The 20,224-nt window shown below is 53.8% G+C and overlaps 1 protein-coding gene across 1 annotated transcript; it reads right to left on the bottom strand.

The window, feature by feature from the left end:
• Positions 1-409: 409 nt before the first annotated feature.
• NPHP4 (nephrocystin 4) lies at positions 410-19,884 on the bottom strand. The gene is made up of 28 exons (XM_054292109.1): positions 19,747-19,884; positions 18,783-18,914; positions 16,912-17,084; positions 16,526-16,590; positions 16,098-16,253; positions 15,214-15,350; positions 14,348-14,514; positions 14,140-14,266; positions 12,582-12,755; positions 12,331-12,460; positions 10,091-10,137; positions 9,132-9,331; positions 8,837-9,028; positions 8,107-8,291; positions 7,722-7,882; positions 6,864-7,044; positions 5,906-6,022; positions 5,634-5,713; positions 5,277-5,494; positions 4,994-5,183; positions 4,757-4,840; positions 4,505-4,661; positions 4,107-4,192; positions 3,155-3,240; positions 2,902-3,073; positions 2,172-2,351; positions 1,253-1,396; positions 410-1,108 (listed from the first exon to the last, which is right to left on the bottom strand). Exons 1-28 carry the CDS (start codon positions 19,882-19,884, stop codon positions 968-970), a joined length of 4,020 nt encoding a protein of 1,339 aa, XP_054148084.1. The 3' UTR covers positions 410-967.
• Positions 19,885-20,224: the final 340 nt, after the last annotated feature.

Here is a 20,224-nt window from a genome sequence, read left to right as displayed (position 1 = left end):
AGGCAGCACCATTCAAGCACCAGCTCAGCTCGAGTCCCTGCGCTGGCATCCCCTGAATGTTGGCACATCATTCACCACTCGAGCTGCCTGTGCTGCAGGTACAGCACCAGCTCATTCATAAGCCTCAAGAAATATCGTTGTGTGGAAACGTAATAAAAATTATTCAGCTAATCTACTTTAATAACCCAACTTCGGGGCCTCTCTGTGCTGCAGACAGTATAATCATTTCTAAAATATGAGCTGTCATTTCCCATCAGTGCGAGGGAGGCAGAGGAACTCGGCACCCGACTTTATCGGGGCCACTAATTCACCAGCCTGGGGCCTGTGCAGAGTGAGGCAGCATTCCCAGAGCTGGTGGGCTGCCCCACCCTCCCAATCCCATTTATGGTCCCTGCCCTGACCCCCAGGATGCTGCTGAAAGGGGTGGGGGTGATGCAGGAGACCTCCAGGACTCATCTCCACAGGACAAGGATGCTGAGGATTTCCATCTTCTCAGGAAGAAAATGCTGCCACACTCTGACAGTTGTGCACAGCAATTTTTATGCATCAAGGATGAGTAAAAAGTATCAAAAACACTCGTAAAATTGCCTTAGTGTGTACAAAACTCACCGCTGAATATAAAATACTTTAAAAATATTCCGCAGAATCAAATCTGCAAACTTTTTTAAGTTAAAAAAAGATTAAAAGTGCCTAAAATATCATCATGCCTAACAAAACACAGATCCTGCAGTACAAAGTGCTGTAGCAAAGACATCCACTCATCTCAATTTGTGCAGATGGAGCTGTGTGGCACCACCAGCACCCATGGCAATGCCCAGGGATCCCACTGACAGAGACACCCCTCAGCCTGGCAAGGTGACAGCCAGGCCATGGGGGTCATGAGCACCCCCAGACAGACACAGCCACCCCTCGAGGTGGTGTGGGCTGGCACAGGAACCTGCAGCTTTGCAGTGACAGGCAGGCAGCCTCACTGGTACAGGACCTTCACAGAAAAGGTCTCCTCGTTCTTGTCCTCGTGGTCATTGATGTGGATCAGGATCTCCTCCTCTCCCACAGTCTGGCTCGGGGCGAAGCGCAGACCGATGGTGTACACCTCCCCTCCAGCCACCTGCAGGACAGAGGGCTGGAGGAGGCAGCAGGACCTGGCCAGGCCCCAGCCAGGGTGGCCCTCATGGCCAGCACCCACCCAGCATCGCCTGGTCTGGCCAGATGAGGGGCCTGGCAAGGGGGGAGTGCTGGCATCAGGACATACCTCGAAAGAATCCTCCCTGAACTGCAGCAGGTCAGGGCGGTTGGTGCACAGGAAGTAGAGCCGGGGTGAGGGGTAGGGGTTGGTGTAGGTGATGCGTTTGTTGCAGCCTTTCCCACCTCCCGCAGGCAGAGAGATCTCAAAGGCCTGTGGGGCAAGCAGGGGCACAGATGGCAGCGTGGGCAGCAGCAACAATGGGCATTACCCAAAACCCACCACAGAGAATTGCCTCCCACACACTGCCCTCCCCTCCCACACCTCGCATCTGCTCTGCCAGCCAATGGAAAGAACCCACCTTTGATCAAAAGAAGCAACAATTAATTACAAGTGCAAAGGACAAAGGGCTGGGAGAGCAGCAGAGACTAACCAGCTCCTTCTCATTCCCTGGAAGAGCTCAGATAACTAGATGAACTTGATGACCCTGAACAGCCCCTTCCAGCCCCAGCTACTCTGATTCTCTTAACACCTCATAGCACAAGCAGCATGTGGCAGGACAATGGGACATTGGTGTAAATGCCAATCTGAACCTTTCCCAGTACCAAGAGGTTCAGGAAAACATTTTTAGAAGGAACACATTAGCCAGGAAATCTAATTTTCTGTCTTTGAGGCAAGGCCTCTGCCAGCACAGCGCTAATCGAAAGCAGCATGCTGCAGCTCTAATTTCACAACTGGGAATACTTCCGAGCTGCCGCTCCTCAGCGTGGGGCTGCCTCCAAAACAGCCTAAAAGACATTCTACCAGGGGCTTCAGTCAGATTATTCAAGTACCCCAAGGGCTAAATGTGTATTTAGGATGGCAAGCGCCAAAAAAAACACAGATGGAAAGAGAGGAAGAAGCAGGAGACAGCCCCAGGTTATGGGCTGAACTGAGACCACTGATCCGGTGCCATCGCCACGTTTCGCAGTGGCGAGAGCTGCCGTACCTTGGAGATGAGAGGCTGCCTGCAGGACAGGCAGAGCAGCCAGGAGGACACCAGCTGGTGGGACTCCACATCCACCAGGTTGAGGTAGATGAACTTGCTGCCAGCCCGCCGTGGCCTCACACCGATGTACAGGTCCTGAATGCCATTGGCGGGGAGGAGGAAGGCACCGTTGGGATCCACCTGTGGAACAACACCTGGAGGTACAGCCACCCACCACGGCTGATCACAGCCCTGAAAAGTCCAGCTTGTGGCATCAATTAGACCTAACTGCTCTTAAAAACCTGTACCCCTATTCCATCACTGTTGAATCATATCTCCCAGCCCCAGAAACACTCTGGGACTAATTTATGTCAGGAAGCACAAGAGCCACTCGGGAACACCCAGGGCCTCCCCAGCCCAAGGGTTGCACCACACAGGCTTTGCCTGAGGAGCCTTTGCCTTTCCTTTCCAGGACAGCAACGGAGTTTTTCTGCCTTTTATTATTCACATTTCCAATTACGGACGAACGAATTCTAAAGAAATTGAGAGTCTTCAGACAGTCTCATTAACGCAGATAATTCGCCCTCCGGGGTTTCGCGCCAATGATCCTACACATGACAACTCTAATCAAAAGATAATTATCACAAACGCTTTACGGCTCTCAGTTGTTCACAGCTCCGTGTGGGTTGCCTTTTGCTTTCTGGAGGGGGTTTCTTTGGCCAGCCAGCCCCCAGCCCAGCACGGGGGTTACCTCCAGCTCCTGGGGGTGGGAGGCGAAGGCGCGCACCCTCCGCGGGGCCGCGGTGCCGCGCAGCAGCAGGGAGAGGCGCGTCAGCTGCCCGGCCGTGCAGGCGACATCCAGGCGCTGCAGAGAGTGCAGGTAGAACTGCCAGATCTGCACAGGTGCTGCCAGCCAGGCGTCCCTGTGCACGGACAGACGGACAGGGCTCGTCACACACCACGGGAGTCAACGTTCCCCACCCTTTTGGGGTCCCGCTACTTACGTATAAATAGCAACAAAGAATTTTTTGATCTGCGGGCTTGGTCCTCCAGCTACTTTGAGAAAGATGTCCTGTGGCTCGCCAGGCCCCTGCATAGACAACAGAGCATTGTCCCAGCAGATGAACAGCTAATGAGGACCCCAGGGGTATCTTCCCATTAATGGGGGAGCTACCACCAACTCCCATACGAAAGCAGATGCTTTCGGTACATCGTTAAACTACGTTATTAAGTTATTATACAGCTTGGCTGAGCTCTCCCAGTATTTTTAATTACAAAAGAGGATACAAATGACTATCACATTCCAGGTCTGTATCTGTAATCAAATTTTGGCAAATTTTCCACAAGTTTTCTAACAAGCCCTAATCCAATTACCATACTAACGCTTTTCCGCAACAGCAATTAGCAACTATCCCTCGTTGCCATTTGCATGGACATGCCCAAGTTTATTTTTCCCTTCCACCTCTTCCTGCTGTGGAACCAGCCCAGGAGAGCCTCCTACTTCAAGAGGGAGTGGGATGGTGCAGGGCTGGGCATGAAGCTGCTCCTCTCTTCCAGCATCCTTCAGCATGGACAGGCTTTGCTGTGCACCCCAAGGACACACCGTCCCCCTACCCGCTGCAAACAGCTCTGGATACCCCAAGCAGCAGAAAACCCAACAAAAGGCTGCTTTTCCCCAGCATCTGAATCATCTGGTACTTGCTCAAAAGAACAAGCAAGTACAGGCTGCTGCATGATGCGATAAGGGGCAATGCTCAGCCTCCCCCGCCAAAACAACACAGCTCCTTTTAATTGGGAATAAAAAGCAATTCCAGCTTCGTTGCTGCCACTGTGTCACTGCCACGTGCTGGTACACAGAGATGCTCTGTGGTTGCACCCACATCAGCAGCTCTCTGCCAACCCAAACAATCTGCAGGAGGAGGACACGAGGAACAGCGATGCCCAAGCGTAGCATACCAAGGATTTGGTTTCACAAATGATGTCGGGATCGCTGCAGCGAACGAACATCTCAGGCTGCCCTCCTGGCACCCCCACTGGCGTGCCTGTGGACAAGGACCAAGAAAATCACCTTCAGCTTTTCCTCTACCTGTGCCTTTCCCCTGTGCCCCACATAGCTGCACACAGAACTCCTCAAGCTCAACTACCAGCGAACCACACGGATGTGCAGGTATAGGGAATTCAGGTTGAAGTTAACAGAGAAAGAGGGAGAGCAAGCGAGGAGCCCAGGGCTGTGAAGGCGTGAGGAAGCACCAATGTGCTCTCTGCATGCTGCTGTACCTCCAGAAAGGCTCCATGAACTGTGGATGATGACTAACAGGGAAGAGCCCAAGCCCCACCAAGCACGCCAGACTCACCAGGGAGCGTGTGCCAGGCAGGCAGCCGAATGGTTTTCTTCAGGAAGGTGAGCTCTGGGTGGTAGAAGCGAAAGGTCTGGTCCACCACATGGGGCTGGGGCTCCACCTTCACCCGCAGGAGTGCAATGGGCTTCCCCCTGCTCACCTGGAAGGAGACCTGTCCCGGGGACCAGCAGGAGAGGGCTGGGGTTTTCCAGTGATTCTGCTCCTCCCATGCAGCCCCTCAAGCAGTGTTTCACATGGCTTCCTAACCTGGATGAGCTTTGTCTGCTTGGCCCCACTCTTCCCAAAGGAGTGAGCTTTGTCATTGGCACCAGTGCGCAGCCCAGCTGGCCCCTGTGGGGTGAAACAGTGAGTTCCCTCAAAGTGCGGCATCACTGTGGCTGCTGCTGCTCCCCTTGGCTGTTCCAGCCTGCTCTGCAATGGTAACCACAGCCAAGGGGAACATTTTGTAACAGGAACAGCTCAAAACAGCTCAGAACAGCCTACCTGTGCTGCAACCACAGCAGGATCTGCAGAGAAGGTCTGGTACTTGAAGGGGATGTGGACAGTCTCACTGGGGCGCAGGTAGACCTGAGGCTTGAGGTCCTCACGGAGGTGGAACATATCCTCTTCCACCGGTGTAACACTCTTGGTCAGCTCCTTGAAGTGGCGCCACTCCCTGGGGTCCAGGATGACACTGGGGCAGTGAGCAGCAGAGGCGCTGGTGAGGACTGGCAGGGAGCTGGCACCTCCCTGGCACCTCCCCACAGGCACACAGGGGAGCCCCCACCTGAGCTCAGGGTGGTCGACCTCGATGGTCACGGTGTGCTGGACGCTGTAGGGGTTCCTCAGGGCAAACTCAAAGAACTCAGCTGTACCCAGCACAGCGTGGACAGTGCGGGTGGCTGTGATGGCCTGGCTGAGCATCTGGTAGATGCTCTCTCCCTTGATGTGATCCCGGTAGGAGTCGATGACCTGCAGGTCCCAGGCACGCTGCTTTGGCCAGCCCTGCCCACAGGGAAGGAACCATGAGCACAGAGACACCACAAGGGTCTGGCCCCACGCCCTGCTGCCACCAGCACCCTCATGCAGCCACACCAGTGGGTGGACATGGCCTCACTGAGGGTGACCAGGGGGCCAGGCTCACTTCTGGCCGGCGACTGCGCAGCGCGGCCTCCAGCTCATTGTCCACATCCACCAGCCTCCGTGCCCACGCCGTCCTCCTGCCTGTGGGGAGAGACCACCATGGCACCAAGGAAGGACCCCCCCACATACTGCAGCCCCCAAGAGCTCTGCAATACTGCAGGGCTGGAAAGGGGAGCACCAGAGGGGCAGCTGACCCACAGCTGGCACTGCAGCAGCAGAGACCCTGTCCACCTCAACCCAGAGAGGGACAGGCCAGGCCCCAGCAGGACTCACCACCAGGAGAGTCCAGGGAGTAGCCCCTGGCACCTGGGGCGGTGACAGTGCTGTCTGGTGCAGTGACAATGCAGGAATGGGATGGCAGCTGCCCTGGGATCTCCTCGCATGGGTGACCTGCACAAGGACAGACAGGAATGAGTGGAAACCACTCCTGTGTCCAGGAAACCATCCTTTTTCATTGTTATAAAATCTACTGCCAGTTTTTACCTCCCTGCAGCCCTGTTCAGCCAATTTACACAAGCAGGAGAGAATATCTGGAAACCAATGATGCCCTAAGAGACCCACATGCTCCCCAGAACCTTTTCTGTCACACAGTCACCTGCCCAGGGATGGAGCAGCACTGAGAGCACACACATCCTGAGCTCCTCACCAGCTTTTGCTTTCATTTTTGAGTTCTGCCTCCCCCTCCACGGCCATGTGCTGCTGCATCTCCCCACTCCCATAAAGGCTGTGCCAAGTGGAGCCACACAAGGCTCTAAACCCACCAAGTATTTGCCCAGCCTACATATCCCATCCCCATCCTTCAGGAAAGCGTACCAAGCTCTGCCATCCTGTTTCTAACAGTATTTCAATTAAAAAAAAAAAAAAAAAAAAGAGAATGGGAAAAACAACAATCAAAGGGTGGCTGCTGTCCTGGCACAGCAGCTCTTTGTCAGGGTGTGAGTTAAACCACTCCCTGGGTTGTGGATCTGATTCTCCTTCCCAGGAGCTTATCGGCCCTTTGCAGGCAAAGTATGGAAATGACAATTTAAGATATCTTATATGGAGCTAATCTCTCCTCTGAAGATAAGATTTTAAAACCTGGAGTCACTGCACATTTATAGGACAGAATTAAATACATAAAATAAAAGCAGCCAGCAGGTTCTGGGGAGGATGCTGCCCCTGGGTCTCACTCAGGTACACGCTGTGTGCCCCACCCCAGCCTTGGAGGGGCTCACGAGCAGTGGGTTCTCACCAATGTTGGCCAGGCAGAGGTGGAGGTGGCCCCTGACAGCCACACGGACGCCGAGGGGCCGCAGGGCGCCGTGCCTCAGCGCCTCCCGGCCCAGCACCGTCCCGTCCGGCTCGTACTCGGTCGTGGCCACCTCCAGCTCGTGGTAGGTCCTGACAGCCAGCTGGCCCTGGCGCAGCAGGGGCTGGGCACAAAGCAAGGACAAAGTGCAATGAGTCACTGGGGAGTCTGCTCCAGAGGGGTCAAAGGGTCTGGGTGTCGCCCTGTTCTCCTAAGCCTTCTGATGTTCACGTTTTTGTAATGGAGTTTCTCACGCAAATAATGATTGTTTTGCATTCCTTTCTGCAGGAGGAGAGAACTGATGGACTGTTGGTTTGACCAGTGTGGTTGGAGAGGGGGCAATTTCACCCTCCAATCCATGGCCACTTTTGGAATTCCATAAATATCGAGGTCCAGAAATGAACGCGCCTTTTTTGCCTTGGACATCTCAGCATGTGAGTGTCGTTCATTTTGTGTTGTATTGCAACATCTGGGTATGAATGGCACTGGATGTCCTGGCCCTGCAGGGCTTGGTGCTAGAATACTGCCAGAGTTACAGGGAAGGGCAAAGAAAGTTAATGCTTTGTCATCACTTTGGAGGAAAAGATAACAAATCCTGTGATTAGGGGCTTGTCAAGCTGACACCAGATTCGGTTACATAGAGGGGCTGACAGCATCTCCATACTGAAGACACAAGGACAATGCAACAGCATCTCAACACAGGACCAAAGGGAGAGCTGGGCTCTTCCCTAGCACTCCATACAGGCAGGGGACCCTTCAGCATTATCAGCCACAGGAAAAGACCTTCAATCTAACCAATACCTCCAGTTTAATGGCAGCAGACCCAAAATGGAGCAGGGAGTCCCCATCCCAGACGTCAATCTGCAGGCTGTGCTCAGCCAGGTACCGCAGGAACCAGCGCTGCTCCCCGGGCCTCAGGAAAGCTGGATCCACCATGTACTTCAGCTGCAAGCCTGGTGGTTCTGCAAGACACCACACCAGCACAGACATGGCACTTGGCTTGGTGGGAAGTCTCACACAACTGACCACTGTGTACTCCTTCAAACACTGGATGTTTAGAATTATTTTTCATGATGTGCAAACCAGCAGAGGTTTGCTATTAACACCAGCCCATCCCTTGGGCCAGAAGCAAGCCCTTATCCACCCAACAGAAGAGAAGCACACAGATGCTCAAACCAGAGCTTACTGGTTAAGGTCCCATCCTCGTTGACACGGACAAGGAGCTGAGCTGGCACAGCCAGCTCGGTGGCCAGCCCCCCATCCATGCTGACCAGCTGCAGCCGGGGCGTGGTGACCGGTGGGAAACGGTAGAACTGGAAGGTGAGGAAGACAGTCCTTGGCCACAGCCCCTCCACGCCGCCCTGGGCATCCCTTGAGGAGAGAGAGGGGTTTGGGTTACTTGTGGCACAGTGCTGCCACTCTGTCATGAGCTACTCGTGCATTTGGCAGCACATGCCAAGAGGCAGAACAACAAGAGAAGATTGGCAGCACCACAAGTATTTGGACTTTTCTGAAGACAGCGGCCATACGGTTTGCCTTAACTCCCAAAAAGCTTCGTAATTCCAGCTGTCTCCTGCCATATGCTGTGATGGAGGCGCCCAGCAAAGACAACGTGCTACCTTCCCACAGCACACTGCCAGCCATGGAAAAAACAGAAGTGGGGCCTTACCCAGCCAAAGCCACCCCTTTGGTGCCAATTTTCCCAACTCCATCTGCATTTCTGGAGAAACCCTGCATTAATGAGCTCTGACATCACATTGTGGCTCATGGATCCAATTTTAAAAAACTGGATTATGACTTAAAAGTGCCCAAGGAGGACAAAAGCAGGTGCAAAAGAAGAGACATCTCCTGCCCAAGCACAGAAGAGGATTCGGGGAATTTGGATGCCCACACAAGACTACGAGCTGCCATCCCACCTGCCAAAAGCCAGGAACTGCAGGACTATTTCATTGCCTTGCAGAGGGTCAGCTTCCTCCAGCCGCAGGTTGAAGTTGCCCAGCTCCACTGGCTCTGAGATTTCCACTGGCTCCTGGTTGCAGTCCAGGATGTCTGGGAAGCCGGCAGCGTGCAGGCGTGCCAGAGCAGCACGAGATAGGGACACATGGGAACTGATGGAGAAATAGGGGTGAGCTCCACAAATGGGGCCACAGGGACCCTGGCAGGCCAGGTGACAGGGCCACAGGAGCCTGGGGAGCGGCAGCTGAGCATCACCTGCATGCCTGCAGCCCCACTGCAGCCATGGGCAGCTGCAGTGGGGTGAAGGGCAGCGCCTGCAGCTGGTCACTGGCACAGGGCTCTGTGTCTGGCGAGCCCAGGTCGGCCTCCAGGTGGGTGATGCCCCCATCCTGTGTGGTGTCTTGCAGGGTCTGGCCTGTGCTCCGTGGTGAGGCCACGAGCTGGGACACTGAGAGCTGGTGAGAGAATGGCAAGCGTGAGCAGCCACAGCCCCAAGGCAGCCCCCTGAGGCAGCCCTTGAGGCAAGCTGAGCCAGCAGCCCCTCTGTGCTAGAGGAGCTCAGCCAACACGTGCCCCAGTGTTGTCATTCCACCAAGAAGTGTTACAACTTGGCCACACAAGGGTTTGCACCTCCGCTGTCATTTCCCTGCTGCTCGCTCCCTGGCAAGAGGAGGGATGAGCACAAGCAGCAGGAAGATCAAACTGCTTAATGCGGCCTTATGAGGCATTTCATTTCATCAAAAATATTTGCGTGCCTTGATTCCTGCATCAAGATATAAAACAGCATAAAGAGGGCTCTCAGTATTCACAGCTCTCCTTAAATCTTGGGAGCTCTGCACGAACAAGCCATGTGTCTCTGTCAGCACATACCGGGGACAGCAGCACCCAGCAAATCTGGGCTGTCAAAAACCAGAGCTGCCCTCACTCCTGCAGTATGAAAAGAGCACAGGGAATCTCTCCCAGCACATCACAGGCAGGAGCTGCTTTGCTGCCTGGAGGAGGTGGAGTTGAGGACACTTGGTGCCTCTTGGCTGCAGCAGACAGGAAAACAGGCACGGTATGGGTCCAGAAGCACAGGAAAACAGGCAAGGGATGGGTCCAGAAGCACAGGAAAACAGGCAAGGGATGGGTCCAGAAGCACATCCTACACGTGGGCCATCCCTGGGGAATGCTGCTGCCCACCACCCACACCCACTGGTGCATGTGGCACTTACCCCTGGTCCCCGTGGGGAGACTGGTGTTCGCCGTGGGGCTGGCACTCCTGTGGAGAGGGACAAGAGAGATGCTGTAGAGGAGCCAAAACTCCCATGCCCCACAACTGCAGCTGCACCACTGCCACCAAACCGCCCTGTCCTCCCACCAGCCCTTTCCAATTTTAGGTGCGAAGGCAGCACAGTGAAGCAGTTTACCATCACCCAAACACTTCTTTTGACTTATTTCCCAATAAGAACTGCTGCTAGGGGGTTAACACAGCACATCTCCAGATCCATCCTTTATTTTGCCGTGAATCAGGCTAACTGTGCCACAAACAACAGCTCCCCCATCCCCTGACAGCGCCGCGGTGCCTCACGGCCACGCGGTGCTGCCTAAGTGGGATGCTTAATGAGACGTGAAAGTTTTAGGATACTTAAGGTTTTCATCGTTTCTCCGTTATTTTTTGTCACTCCCTTCAACTGCTGGAGCATTTGTGCCCCGAAACGGTGGCAGCTTTACCGTGTTTATATTCGGCTGCTCTCTGGAGCCAGCACAGCTGAGCTCGCTGAGCCGCGGAGCCGCGGGTCCTTCGCAGCAGAGCAGGGGCACAGATGTTCCTTCTCTGCATCCACGTGATGCTCAGACCTTGATTTGCTTTCCCCCACCACATATATCCCAGCTATTCCATGCTGGCTGCTGTGTAAAGGAAACCACCCCGTTTCCCTCATGCCTAAAATATTGTTTCCTTCCAGTCAGGATGGCTTTGGCTGGCGTTGAGAAGAGGATGGACAGATACAGCAGCAACACCAGCATCTGAGCTGACAGATGAAGCTCTCGGCCTCCCCTGGGCCAGGCAGCAGCACATTTCTCTACAAAAAGTTAACCCAATATTCTCTTCAGTACCTTGGAACACAGGCTAGAGAGGCACAGCTCTGGGACCACGCTGCATTTGCAAGCCCTCCCTGGTGCCATAAGCCCCCTGGAGCTGGGAAATGCCAGGGAGTTTGTCCCTGAAAATCACCTTGATGGAGATCTCCCCTCATCAGGGACACAGTACACAGCCCAGCACACTCCCCCAAGCTGGAGCTCTCCAGACCCCTACTAGGTTGGAAGCTCCGTATCAGCACTTGCTTCCCTCTCCCCTCACCACACCACAACTCCATCAGCATCCCAGCCACCTACAGCTGAAAGGCACCAGGAAAAACTTTTCAAGCAGCACCACGAAGGTATGCTGCAGCCTGTGCTGCAGGGAGATGAACCCCACATACCCCAAGATCACGAGACTCCTTCATCTGCCACTAAAGCTTTCCTCACCAAAGCCCCTCCCAGCAGCAATCCTGGCTCCTCACCAGCAAAAACACGGGATTTGTCACAGCAAAGCCAAGGTGCCACTGCCATCTTGTGGTTCCACAGCACTGAAACCAGCATGAAACAGTAACCCACCGTAATGGGCATTGCCTGGCCCGTGGGCTGACACTAAATGGCTCATCAGAGAGCTGGGGAGACATGACACACACTGAAACACTGCCTAATGTCTGAAGCATCACCCCAAGACACAGCTGGGATCCCAGCAGGAACACCACTGCAAAGAAAGGGCAGTTTGCTTCCCACCAATCACAAAAGGGGGATGAGAGAGAAATAAGCCAGAGGATTTTTAGGAGCACAGTGCAGGGACACAACCTCATGCCCAAACTCAAGCCCACAGCAGTTTTCCTTCCATCTCCAATAGAGCAGAGGGGTGCTGGAACTCCAAACACACAGCCCCCCAAACAACAGACAGATGCACCTGCATATATGCACAGATGCTGCCTGCTCTTCCCCAGCCAGGCACCAACACATCCTGCACGCATCAACCCAACCCAGGCTGCTGTCACACTCCCTCAGTGGTGGCACAACCAGATTTCTTTTCCCCAGCCTATGATTGACATCTCTCCTGTTCCCATGTCTGAAGAGACACTGAGTCCAGAGAGAGGAGCAGCAGTTCCTGCAGTGAGAACGTGCTGCTGGTGTGGTCACTGCATCCAGAATGGGAGCAGGCAGAGGCAGTGCTAGCAATTCCTGAGGATTTTGCACGTGGCTCAGCAATACTATCACATGAGAATTTTGCAAGCTAAAAAGTAAGAGCTGAATTCAACTTGACAAAAATCTTGCTTCACTCCAGTAATTCATAACTAGCTTGCTGAAGTCTTGTTTTCTCTCCCGAGCAGACACCAGTGCCACACTCTATATTTTAAATGTCAGCGATCTGGAAAACACTCACTCAGCGATGGCGTAGGAGGCTTCTTCGACTCGTCCCTGTCTTTACATAGGATCTCTGCAGCAGTTACAAGATGTTCTTCCGAATCAGTGGAAACATGGAATTGGACAGTCCCAGACTCCACGTGCTTCCCCTGAAGTTGGCAACAAAAATGCTTTCAGACAGCGCAGTACACGCAGCCTTCCTCGTGCCTCCGACAGCGGCTCCCTCGCCCTGACACCAAGCAAAGCTGCCAGGGGCCAGCACACCCTTACCTGCCGGGAGCTCGGGGGGGTCCTGTAGACCAAGGTTTGGCAGGGGCCACGGCGGGCACCACCACGCAGGGGCAGGATCACATCTGTGTCACCAGTGCCCGGGACGGGGCTCCAGACAGCCCAGCGCACCGAGCGCATGTCGGCCGCCTCGCTGCGGGCGCTGCCGGACAGGGCCTGGGGATGGGGGGGCACAGTGAGCACCAGGCAGCCCCAGCTCACTGCCAGAACCCAGGAATGGGTGCTGCCAGACAGGCACTGCCTCTCATGCCCCATGGCACCTCCTCACACCTGCCTCTGGCACCACTCTCCACCCCGTTCTGGAGACATTTCATTTTCCAGGACTTTATGCCTCTGTAACCCCTCCCTCAAGCAGCTTGCACAAAGGGATATATGTTGGACCCCCATCCCTGGCAGAGGGGAAAGGTTTCCACTTACCCAGCACATCCACAGCCTCCCTCAAACTGAAGGAGGGGAACAGAAACAAGAGAGGGCTCTGCCAGCACCCACCCTCCCCCTCACAGCTAATTATGGCACTGAGGACAAGGACAAGGTGATCAGCTTTGCAAGCAGCTTTGGGATTAACCACTCTGCCCCAGGGCTGCACCACAGGGACTGGCTCCACTGCTGCCCCAGACAGCCCTCCCCACAGAGCCAAACAGATCTGCCTCTAGAACCCCAAATCTCCGTGGGATCTTGGGCTTCAGCTTTCCAACAGAGCTGGACCCAACATCTTCCAGCAGCACAGCTCAGTGTCTCCCTTTTCAGCACAAATCCCTGGTCTGGCACATCCTACTTTACAAATGCCCGTTCTCCCTACTTTGGTTCTGGACAGCTTAACAAGAGGCATTTGCCACATTTTCAATGAACATCTTAGCAGGACGATTAAAGCCTCTAACGCCTGGCAATCGATTCAGCCAGCCAGGAGCTGATGGCTCCAACAACACAAGGTCTCTGGAGGGGATATACAGTACTCATTGAGCTGGGTTTAACCTGCAGAAAGGTTAAACTAAGATAGGAGTAAACGATCAGTAAGTGGGTGAGAGTATATTGACTGCAGAGATCACCCTCAGAGATTTCTCCTGCCTTTATAGCTTGAGAACATCAGGCTGAAGCACCCAGAAAAACCTCATCATTCAGAGCAAAAACAACAACAAAAAAAAAGGAGTGGGATAGGTTAACCTCTTTTCAGCATAAATGACAAATTCTAAAGAAAAGCCTTTTTGATATTACAAAAAAAGCTGAAATTTCCTAAATTAGCTTGCCAGAACAGTATGGGAATGCTGCAGGCTACATTCCTCCATCTACATATAAACAGTGGAGAAATGCAACCACACGTTATTAAAATAATTCACTGAGCCATGCAGGTTGTTTTGTCCAGTGCTGTGGAAGGCACCCACACACTTTGCAGGGCCCTGCATTACAGAGCACAGCCATGCAACAAGGACTTGGAGAAGCAGGATGGTGAAATGGGCAGAGGAAGGAGTTCCTCAGCAGGGCTCACTCCTCCAGAATGGATCCCTGCTCTTTCACAGGCACAGAGACACACGCTCAGCCCTACCTTGCCACCAGCTCTCCCCGTGCTGCAGAAGACATATTCCAGCTGGAAGCAGACCCTGAATGCCGGGTGAGGAACCATTTCACTCAGCTGGATGCGGCTCCTCAGCACCAGGGCTTGACCTGCATCCCTGTGTGGGATGGAGAAGCAGCTGTGAGAGGCACCCGAGGCAGGAGGGAAAGAGCAGCAGCCGCAGAGGAGCTCCCCTTACCTGGCTCTAGAGCTGGGCACCCCCTGGCAGCGACCTGGTGACAATTCTGCCCCTGGCACCAGCACAGCGACCTGCGGAGCCTGGATGAAGCGCAGCCCGTTGTGGACGCCGACGTGCAGCCGCCGCTCCCGAACCACCATCTCCTCACCATCCGGGGCAGTGTTAGCCTGTGACAGGAATGTTTTACACCTTGGGCAGCACTCTCTGTGCTGATCACAACCAGAAGAATACAGGCAACCTTTCAGAAACTCAAAAAACAGGGTGTATTCCCCCAGCAGATGATATTAAAATCTTCTGTCTTTATGGCAGAGTTCGTGCAAATCTGGCAAGAAAGGACCTGGCCAGTGGCTGTCACTCCAAAGGGATGGACTCAATGCACACTGCATCTCATCTCTGCATTTCCCACAGCAAAGCAAACCCAAATTCTGCTTATGAGTGTCCGGATGCTCAAAACAAAGCCCAGACAGAGCACACAAGTACTAATCCAATAGCAAAACAAGCCAAAGGCTTCCACAGCAAAAGAAAAAATTGGAGACTCCAAGAGAAACAAATGCATGAATATCACTTACCTGATACTTTTCACCCCACCCATAATTCCAGACACTAGAATTACTGCTCTACACTGTGCCTTCCCTGCCCCAACCACACTGGCAGTACCTAGAATGATGGAATCACAGAATGGTTGAGATTGGAAAGGACTTGAGGAATTTTCTTGTTCTACCCCCTACCATGGGACATCTTCTGCTAGAGCAGGTTGCTCCCAGCTCCATCCAACCTGGCCTTGGACACTTCCAGGGATGGGGCAGCCATAGTTTCTCTGGGCAGCCTGTGCCAGGGTTTCACCACCCTCACAGCACCCTACTTACCTGAAGTAAGCGATCACTGTTCAGTAAATCCAGCAGTTCCTCCTCAAACTCCTCCAGGGAAGGGTACAACTGGATGAAAAGCCCCTCCAGATAGCAGGTGACCGTCTTCATCAGCCGGGGCTTCTGCAAGCAGTCACCTGAAAGCCAAGGTGGTGGCCACAGCTTTGCCAAGCAAACAGAAAGCCACCACTGCTGTGCTGGGGTGCCCTGCAGTGCCAGCAGTGGCTCTGCCCACTCAGAGTACAGGCCTGAACACCTGCAGGGACTCAGCTGCTTTCAAGACCTTGCTCAGCTTCAGTACCAACAGTTAACACCCCAAAGCCATCAGCAGTAGGTTTTCCAGGCAGGAAGCTGAAGAATAATTCAGCTGCAGAACTCTGAGGAATTTTTTTTACCCTCTGAATCTTCAGCTCACATATTTTAATTGCAGAAGCTCAAAGGGCAACGTGCCATAAAGAGAGATTAACAAAAGCCGAGTGGGTAAGAGCTCATGCTCCCAAACCTGCCAGGCCCCAGCGATGCTGAACCCACCTGAGGAGTTTAAACAAGGTGCAAAAGCTCTTTTTAAGATTCTGCTGAACGACTGCAATTAAACCAACCATCAGTTATCCCTAGCAGCTTCCCAGGAGCAAAGCAATTAATGGACAGAGAAGTGACTGAGCCATTTTGACAGATTCCAGACTGAGCTCTGAGCATGAGGGCAGTGGCTCCCCCCAGGGGGGATGCTCCTGACAAGGGGTGACACTGCAGAGAAACCACTGTGCTGCCACAAATGCCCTCCCAGTGCCCTCCTGCCCTGCCCACAGCCTCACAGGGACCCACTGCCTTAAAGCAGGAGCAGCAGGGGAAAGGGAAAGGGAAAGGGAAACGGAAAGGGCCCTTACCTGTGTCTCCACGTGCAGGCAGCAAGCCAGGAACAGTCTGCAGCCCAGATATCAGCAGGTTTTCGGGAAGGAGGTGAAATATTGCCTCCAGGGGCTGGTGGGACTTCAGGCCATACTGCAGGTGGCTCTTCTCCATCACTGTCATGTATTTGTTCTCTGAAGAAAAAACATCCCAAAATGACCAAAACTAGGGAGACAGCTTCACAGCCCCAATGCTGAATGAATCATTATCTGTGAGTACACCTGCTAGGAGCAAAGGAAAACCTGTGTTTGCCCAGCCATGCCATTCCCAGCTGGCAGTAAGGCACATCCACTGATCAGTACCAGGGCACAGACCATGCCTCACATCAAGCAGATACACACAACACACATTTGGGTAAGAGAAGCCACCAAGAAGGGCTGAGATGCCACGTCTGGCTGCTGCTTACTTTCCACAGGGTCCTGGAAGCGTGGGTGCAGTAGGGCACGTGGTGTCCCATGGTACAGCTTCAGCCTGAAAGCAAGGAGCACATGTGCAGCATTCAGTAAATCCACCCTGAAGCACATCTCCATCTTCCATTGCATGTCCATCTTCCACAAAGCCCCTGCTCAGCAGCAAAACCCACCCAACCCACTCTGGGAAAGCCTTTTAGGGAAGGGACAGGCATTCCTTCCAAACCCACTGCTTCGCCAGAGTGAAGAATTCCAGGTTTCTAAATGCTGTCTCTGTTTCTGCAGCCCCAGGACCACCCTTCCCCTCCCCAACCAAAGCAGCCAGGCAGGTTGCCACCTCAATTCTCAGTGTAACCTGTCACACAGCAGCAGGGGAACCTACGCTCTGTCCTCAGTGGCCGGCTCTGTCACCTCTGATCCGCCGTGGAAGAGGGGGATGATCCCAAAGCCACAGGAAAGGTGCTGAGAGCCCCCATCCCCTTTCCCAGCTCTCATTACCACTTCCACGACAGCAGCAATGCCAGGGTGGTTCAAGGAGGTGTGGAAATAAACGACCTGGGACAGGAAAGGAGAGAGATGGCTTGTTTCAGAGCTGGCAGTGGCAGATGCAGGCAGAGCAATGCCTGTTGTGCTGGGACACTCAGTGGCACAACCAGAACATCCATTAAAGCTTCCAGACAGAAGCTAATGGCAAATCATTTCTGACTGCTATGAAATCTCAGCCCTTAAGTCTCAAGCATCATCTTTTTCTTTTTTAACGTTTTTTTTTGTTGCCAACACCTGTTTTCCAAAGCAACTCGCAGGCTGCAGACCCCAAATTAATGGAGCATTGATGCATCCCAGACCTACAGCATTAGAGCAGGAAAAAAAAAAGGAAAAAAAGGAGTTGGAAACCTTCCTGAAATGGAAAGGGACATGGAAGTAGCCTGGACCTAAGGACAGGAGGGAACAGGACACAGGTCACCTCCCCGGGACAGAATTTAACGCTAGGTTCATCTTTCTATTAAAAACTCATTACCTCAGTGTTTCAGGGAAAATGTTTACTGCAATATGGGCTGTCAGGAAGGAATAACAGAGAGAGACATTCCCACATCAACCCTGGGACATAAATCGTTATTCCATTAGCCTTTACTGTGAGGTGCTGGATTAATGGCCTGACTGCTGTGCCTGCAGAGCAAGGCTCACCCTGCAAAGGCACAGGGAGCCCTGACAGGGAATGCCCTGTGCCACTGAGCTTGAGGGGCCTTCCTGATTGCACACAGCAGTTTCTGTCACTGCATTTCTCTGCCCTAGACCCTGAGGACAAAACCCACCACACAAACAGACTCTGATCCTGTCCTCACACCTTCCTGCCCTGGTGAGCATGCACACAGCACACACAGGCAGAGAAGCAGTGACTTTCCTCCTCACCTGTCACAAATCAATCCCAGCTCCACCTGAACTGTTCCTAATAATGAGCTGCTGACTTTCCCACAGCTGGAAGATCCCACCCTGCATGCACATCACCCCTCCTCTGTCAAACCCTGCAGGCAACGCAATTCAGCCACCACAGAGAGGCTGCAACACGGCCCCCCAACACCCCAAAATTCCTGCCAACTGCTCCCAACCACATGGCAAACACCCAGGAAGCCTGCAGACACTGGGAATGTATTTGGAAAGGCAGCTCCTCCCAGCATTCAGCTCTCTCTGCAGCACTCTCTGCCCTAGTTTTAATCCATCCCTCTTCAAAACATGCCGGGGTGGGACGGTACTGAAACACTTGGGAGAGAAATGCACACATCAAAGCCTCTCAGTGTCACTGTTGATGCAAAGGAAGGAAGAGGGCAGGGCCCAGCTGTGCTTCACTTCACCTGCAGCACTGAGGAGGTGGAAACGGAGCTACGAATTGGAAAACATGGGTCATGCTGCGGGGCAATGGGATCTGCCCAGTAATGGACACCCTGCTTTGCTGGTACCAGCAGCAGATGGAAGCTTTGGGAGAGTTTAGCTCCCAGATCAGAGAGAGAAGCGCTGTGCAGGAGGGTGGGCAGCTGCTCCTTCCCTTCCTTCCCATACGTGGGGAAACACTGCTCTCTGCTGCCAGCTCCGAACACGGCAGGTGGCACTCGGTGGCACTCGCTGCTCCCACGGTGGCACTCGCCTCAGAGGAAACCCAGCACTGCAGTTTCTCAATAAACCACACATAAACCTTAATAAACAGATGGTGTCTGGGCAAAAGGGATGGAAAAGGGTTTGGTTGTGTGTTTTCCCCACCTCGTTGAAGGTGGCCCTGGCTGAGCGTGGCGGGGCAGAGCTAGCAGCTCTCCAGCTGCTCCTCCACGTCCTCCCAAAGAAGTGGTGGTAGGTGGCATCGAAAAGGGACAGGCGCAGCTGGTACTCGGCTCCCTGCAAGGCACAAAGCACCAGCTTTGGGGACAGGCCAGCTCTGTGGCCCCAAAGCTCAGAACACACTTTGGTAATAAGAGATATAATTCCCATTTTCTATAATTCCCGTTTCCTAAGGGATGCCCAAATCAGGCACATGGCCACAGACAGCTTCATGCATTGCTGCAGAACCTGCCTCCAAGCCAGAGGTGGACAGAGCAAAGGAAAAGTGGGAAAATTGAGCATTAAGCATAGAATAAAGAGGCAATTGATGTTAAAGTGCTATCCAAAAAATTTAATTTAAATATACCTACCTAAGCTAACAAAAAACTAAATGAAAAATTAATTAAATGCTAACTCAGATTTACAGGTATTGAAACAACTTAGTGCTTCCAGGAGATCTCCAATTAGTTCCCCCCAAAACCATCTTGCTTTAAAAGCCATCATGGGGAGTTCAGGCTCACACACATGGATAGGAATGCTGAAAGGGGCTTAGAAAAAAGATAGAGAGTGACTTTGTAGGTACACAGAAAGTGACAGAATAAGGAGAAGGGGGGGCTAAATTAAAGGAGAGGAATTCAGGTTTGATCTTAGGAAGAAATTCTTCCTTGTTAGGGTGATGAGGCACTGGCACAGGTAATCTAGAGAAGCTGCAGGTGTTTCATCCCTGGAAGTGTTCAAAGCCAGTAGGTTGGAAAAGGCAAAGCTAGTCTAGTGGAAGGCAGGACGGTGGAAGGAGATGATCCATAAGGTCCTTTCCAACCCAAACTATTCCATGGAAGTGAGACTCAGCGGAAACAACGGGTGCAGCAAGACATTGCCGGGGTCCCCTCGCGGGGCCGATCGCCCCTACCTGGCAGAGGGCAGCGCCGTGCAGGTGCTTGAGGACGCAGCGGAAGGCGGCGGAGCGGGGCGGGGGCCGGGCCCGGCCCCGCTGCGGGTGCGGCGGCAGCGGCCGGTGCTGCCGGAACACCCGCTCCCACTCGCCCATCGCCTCCCGGGGGTCGCCGCTGCCTCCCGGCGCCAGCTAGGGCGGGCGCGGGGCTGGAGCACCGGGGGGGGACACGCACCCTGCGGGAACACAGCCGCACGGACCCCGCACCGTCAGCGCGCACGGACCGACCCGCGCAACCACCACACGTGGGTGGGCACGGCCGCTGCCCACGCCCACCCCGCATGGGGATGCACAGGGGAACAGCCAGGGCAGGGCCGGCCCGCGGCCGCCCACGCACCCCCGGGATCCCGGTGTGAGAGAGCGGGACTGGAACCAGCCCCGTCCCTCGGCGCCCGCACCCCCCCCGCTCACTCACCGCGCCCCGACGCCATCTTCC

This window comes from Melozone crissalis, unplaced genomic scaffold (assembly GCF_028551555.1).
Source record: "Melozone crissalis strain CALT ecotype California unplaced genomic scaffold, PUWL_Pcris_2 ptg000107l_1, whole genome shotgun sequence".
In the NCBI taxonomy this organism is placed as follows: Eukaryota; Metazoa; Chordata; class Aves; order Passeriformes; family Passerellidae; genus Melozone; species Melozone crissalis.
The sequence above is the reverse complement of the archived record's forward strand: the minus strand, read 5'-3'. Positions and strand labels throughout refer to the sequence as shown.

Coding starts and splice junctions, on each gene's coding strand:
- NPHP4 (XM_054292109.1), bottom strand. CDS start 19,884: ATGGGCGAGTGGGAGCGGGTGTTCCGGCAGCACCGGCCGCTGCCGCCG. Junction 6,023..6,863: donor CCTCTGCCTGGCCAACATTG/GTGAGAACCCAC, acceptor GTCCTTGTGCAG/GTCACCCATGCGAGGAGATC. Junction 3,074..3,154: donor TTCTTTGTTGCTATTTATAC/GTAAGTAGCGGG, acceptor GTCCGTGCACAG/GGACGCCTGGCTGGCAGCAC.